Source organism: Pavona decussata, unplaced genomic scaffold (assembly GCF_977016875.1).
Source record: "Pavona decussata unplaced genomic scaffold, jaPavDecu1.1 SCAFFOLD_395, whole genome shotgun sequence".
Lineage (NCBI taxonomy): Eukaryota > Metazoa > Cnidaria > Anthozoa > Scleractinia > Agariciidae > Pavona > Pavona decussata.
In genome coordinates, this window is record NW_028145766.1 from 217,745 (window position 1) to 223,149 (window position 5,405).

The 5,405-nt window shown below is 37.4% G+C and overlaps 1 protein-coding gene across 1 annotated transcript; it reads left to right on the plus strand.

Annotated features, from left to right (window-relative positions):
* Positions 1-3,683: 3,683 nt before the first annotated feature.
* LOC146451175 (histone H1.0-B-like) lies at positions 3,684-4,621 on the plus strand. Its single transcript, XM_085099498.1, has one exon. It carries the CDS (start codon positions 3,793-3,795, stop codon positions 4,378-4,380), a length of 588 nt encoding a protein of 195 aa, XP_084955624.1. The 5' UTR covers positions 3,684-3,792; the 3' UTR covers positions 4,381-4,621.
* The last annotated feature ends 784 nt before the right edge of the window (positions 4,622-5,405 follow it).

Genomic DNA, 5,405 nt, shown 5'->3' on the forward strand with positions numbered 1-5,405 from the left:
AATGCATGTGTTCAAAGATATTTGTTGTTATAATAGCTTAAATGAGTTCAATTTAAAGGGGCAGTACTAGTGTCGCCTATTTTTAGTGTCACTTTGAAAATTATAGACAAGAAACATATTTGTCGCTATGTTAATGTTAAAATAACGGCCCAGTTTTGTTGACAATAACCCTACTAGTGTACAGAAACTAATATCATTCATCTTTGGCTGTGGATGGCTAGGATGGAAATGGATGGCAAATTGAAAAGGATCTGAGTGGCCAATGTTTTCAAGTTCCTCCATTCTGTGTACATGTATTTTGGAAAAAATTATTGCATCTAAAAACTCATCTTATTTTTATCCTGGTGCTCTAGGTGCAATGTCCATGCTAGAGAAGACAGACCTCCTCTTTAGTTGTTTAACTTCCCTCAACGTTTTTGTTTTTTCTTTCATTTAGTATATTTAGCTATTTATTTATTTATTTATTCATTTATTTATTTATTTATTTTATAATTATCTTATATAATCTTTTGGCTTCTTTTCCTCTATTAAATGTATGTGAAATGTTGTAAGCACTGTAAATATTACAAGTAAAGCGAGATATTGTAAGATATTGCGAATACTGTAAGTATTGTAACTTTGTAAGTACTATAAAGGAGTGCATAGTACTGTAAAATTAATAATATAAAAAAATATAATACAATAAAAAATTCTAAAGAAGAGGTTCTTAGTCAGATACTTGAGCAGTTTTGCCCAATATACAGCAACATCTCCAAGACAGTGCCCCGTAAAGATGTATACAAATTAAAGCTGACTGAAATTTGTCACCTGGAGAAGTCAGTGGTTAAAACATTTGAGTTGCAACGAATTTGGAGGCCTAGCCATTTCCATGCATCCTCTGCCTCCGACAAAGACACTGCATCAGAGAGTTCGAGGTTTATTCCGGACCTGAGTGAAGATTACGCATCACAGACTGTATATAGCAAACAAACTCAAGTTGGACATAGAGCGACGGTTTACATTTGTTATTGAATCCACACAACTAATGGGTCCATGTTAAACAAAAGAGTCAAATTGCTCTCCTGTCGCCTCCTGCAGTCACTTTTCCTTAGAGACGGAAATGAAAATGTTTCTTTGAACTTCCGGTTAATCAAGCAACTTTCGATGAGAATTTTTCTTTAACACGAAGGTAAATTTGAAAAAGAAAACTAGATATGCATAATTTTATTACATTGCATAAGCTTTAACTGCAGATTGAGTTTGTGGGGCAAACAAAATGTTGAAAATTTGCCACGTGCATTTACCTTAAACCTGGAATGGGTTTATTTTTACAAAAGAAGGCTGGGTTAGTAATGGGTGATGGGAAACAAGACATTAACTTTTTTAAAAAAAGAAGGAGAATGGCAAAACTGATTTTAAAAATATCCTAAAAAAAAACCTTTAAAATATTGATGTAATAAGAGAAAGAGGAACAATCAGACATCCAGACAAATTTATTCCAAAGATCCAGACACTGAAACAGTTGGATTACAATTCCATCTTTCAAAAATAAAATTGATATTAATTCTGAAGGTTTATTTTTGCAGAATGTTGCCCCATGTCTGCCTGTTTGAAAAATACACTGAAAGTCTCTTTACAAAAAAACAAAAACACTTCGAAAGTTCAACAACAAACGAAGGCATGACCTCCAGATAATTTTCGAGGTGGTTTCTTGAAGTAAAATTTACAGTGTCATTACTTATGCAAAACGCGTTTGGACTGTTTCGCACACAACTCGAAAGAAAATTCATAACTTATATTCTTGAAAAAATATTTCTCTTATCAAAACAGCTGACAATTTAAGAGTTAATTTTAAAGAAATTGTTAACAGCTCATTTAGTTTATTTGAGCTAAATTAAATGAAGATCACAGTATAATACAAACTGCTAAAGTACTTTGAAGACGTAAACAATTGTCGAGGAAGAAGATTTTAATTCATCCGCATAGGGTGTGTCGGCGATCAAAACTACAATTTACAATTTAAACTACCGAGAAATGTTACGTTATCTTTGTCTATTTCACTTCAAAAGCCGTATAATATAATTTTCAAGCTACCGGTGAAAGCATCGACGAGGATGTGCTCCAAAGAAATCCGACTCAACACTCTAACTGAATATTGCTATCTACAAAAGCTCGCAACGGAGCGTTCTAAGCGCATATGAATGACCCGACGTTGCGAACCTACGAAATACGCCAACTTTCTATAAAACCTCACACATCTTGGCCGCAAAATACGTTTAAGATATGTAAAATAAAACATCGTTTCTTTTTCTTTCTATTTTGGAGGTCAAGAAGGCTATAAAACGGCACCAGACACACACAAACGTGCTTCTTCTGTCATCAGAAAAGTGACCCTTTGAAAATGGATATTGCATGTACAGTCGACGGCAAGATGTCTTCGAACACTCGTTTTAACTTTTAAACGGCAAAGTTTCCCGCATGACCCATAGATTACTACAGAAAATAAAACAATTAACTCTTCTGGAAAATTGTAACTAAAATCCGCAACGAAAAAGTGCAAAAACTGCTCAAAGATTCCGAAGATCGACGCAATGAAAGGATTACCGTAAATGACAAGATGGCGGTTGACTTTGTTGACTACGTGATGTATGAAAACGGTACTATTAATTCTCAACTGGCGATAAAAAATTCAAAATTAAATCGCTCAAGTTGTAGAAAAAAGTAAACTGAATCATCATATTTAAAAATGATATTCATAACCCACATCAAACGTAAAATAAATGCGGTTGTAAATCAAACTCAAGAAAGAAAGTAGACGAGAAGGAGCTGGAAGGTTCGACTTGATGCGTATTAGTTCCTTTCGATATACACCAAAGTTTGATTCATATTCCTAACCTAAAGAACATTAAAATCAGCTAACACTAATAAAATACTACTAGAGTATTATTGTAGACATAAAATCACTGTTTTGTCATGATTTTCGACGAAATCCAGTTCAAAATTATTCAAAGTTTCAAAGTTGAATAGATTTTCCGGATCGAACAAGACGCGACGCTGAGATCGTTTGAAGCAAATACTACATTCTCGAAACTTTAGAAGCCTAAAAAAACGAAACAACGACCGAAAAATATCATAAACGAGTAGAACTTATTTTTAAAACCATTTCTTACGTCCACAAGTATAAAATATTAGAATTATTGGGATTTTAGGGGAAATGTTTACGAGGAAAGCAATTACGACAGTTCGCAGGCACTTCTCGAGATGTGTTTGTTGCCTATATTTAAGAAAAATTTAAACACACTTTCAACCCATCGCTAACCCTCTTTCTGGCTTAAATGCAAAGTTGGATGGTTAAACTCTGGTATATCATTCAAAAAGTAAAAATTCCTTGCATCACGCCAGATCTGTAAGACCTTCTTTGCAAAATGTCAATCTAAACCAAATCGGAGTTTCGTGGTAATCATCAAACTGCAAAAAATTGTACAGACATTTCCCCCAAAACTTACCTTGGTCAAAAAGCCAAACTAAGTTACTTTCATCTGCAACAGTTTTCGTGGCAATCATCCGAAAAGATTATCGTAAATTCGACGAAAAGTTGGGACAAGAAGCACAACTAGCCCAATGGCGGTCTGAAATGGCTGCACTTCGTGTGTGTTTCCACAGTGGTCCGCATAAGATGTATGAATAAGATGCGCGTTCGTTGCTGCGTCACTTCTCCCCAAGCGACGCCGAGTACTGTGTTCGTGAGTTTGATTGTCTCGCTATCGAATTCCTCGTGAAAACCTCGTTGTCAAATTAATATAATCAGTCATCATGGCAGAGGAAAGCGCTGCGAAACCGGCTCCGAAGACGACCCCCAAGAAAAAAGTGGCGAAGAAGCCCGCCGAGCACCCGAAATACGAAGAAATGATAATCGCTGCAATTAAAGAGCTCAAAGAACGCAATGGTTCTTCGCGACAGAAGATCACGAAATACATCAGCGAACATTACAAGGTCGGAGAGAATGTTGGTGTTCAGACCAAGCTTAACTTGAAGAGACTTGTTGCGGCTGGAAAGCTTACTCAGACGAAGGGAGTTGGTGCGTCTGGATCGTTTAAAGTTAACAAAGCTGCAGAAGTGAAGCCTAAACCAAAGCCTAAGAAGAAGCCAGCGGCCAAGAAACCGGCGGCCAAGCCGAAGAAACCTGCGGCTAAAAAGAAGAAGCCAGCTGCAAAGAAACCAGCGGCGAAAAAGAGTCCTGCCAAGAAGAAGTCGCCCGCGAAGAAAAAGCCTGCTAAGAAACCGGCAGCCAAAAAACCAGCAGCCAAGAAACCGGCAAAGAAAGCAGCGAAGAAACCCGCGAAAAAGGCAGCATCTAAGGCTAAGAAGCCAGCGAAAAAGGCTGCGAAAGGCAAAAAATAAGTGGAGAACATTGATATCTGGACATGAATTGTGTATTATGATATGTTAAAGAACCTTTGCTATAGCAGAGGGTGCAAAAGGTAGTATAAAAATGAGAATTTATGAATTCTGCCTGTAGATGCCAGTTTCTGTTTCCTGTCGTAGATAGACTTTTTTAGCAATTTATTTATGTAAAGTACAACTGAGATGGTGTAAGAGGTACACAGAAGTTTTGTAAATAAACGAAAAAAAGATTTTTTTTTATAAACAAACGTGTTGTTTTGATTCTTTCGCCTTATGCTAAGAGAAAAGTTTCAGGGTTGAAATCGTTGGTTTATGTCCAATTTTGTGACCACGCCCTATCCCCCCTCCCCACCATAATGCGTAACTTCCAGCAGAAACGCGGTATACAGTCGAACCTCCCGTAAGCAACCACCCAAGGACTTTTAAGGTCGCTTACCAGAGGTCGGACCACAGGGAGGTCCAAATTTCAGGTAATTTACATATGGCAATTGCGGAGACCTAACCGCCTTTTGCCAGTACTTATCGAAACCCATAGTAAGAACTCTTCTTAGCTACATGTATAGGTAAAAAATCTTTGGGTCTATGGTATTATTGTTTGTATCTAACAAATTACTCAATACAGCGATTGATACTCTTGTGAAAGAACTTGAATCTTTTATTACTCCAAGTGTCGCGGTCTAAATTTTTCAGGGAACGGACTAAGCAAAAAGTTAAGAACTCTTTCATAAAACCTGTGATGTACGTGGTTACAGGCATTAAAAACACCAACAGGCCCGGTAGGTTGCAAAACAATCCCACACTTGTGCGTCGATGAGTTGGAGCTAACAATAACCTCTCTCCTCCGCAGAGGCTCCATCAGTGGAGAAACGTGGAAAAAAGGAGGGGAATGGAAGGAAAACGGCAGAAATAAAAACCTGCGCGCTTTAATATTTCTCTCCCCCAGGCTCTACTCGTTTAATTTCCCTCTTTCCCCAGGCTTTCTAAGAAGCCTCTGCGGAGGAGAGAGAGAACAATAACTGCTG

Excerpts from the sequence above, each read along its gene's own strand:
- LOC146451175 (XM_085099498.1), top strand. The coding sequence starts at position 3,793 with ATGGCAGAGGAAAGCGCTGCGAAACCGGCTCCGAAGACGACCCCCAAG.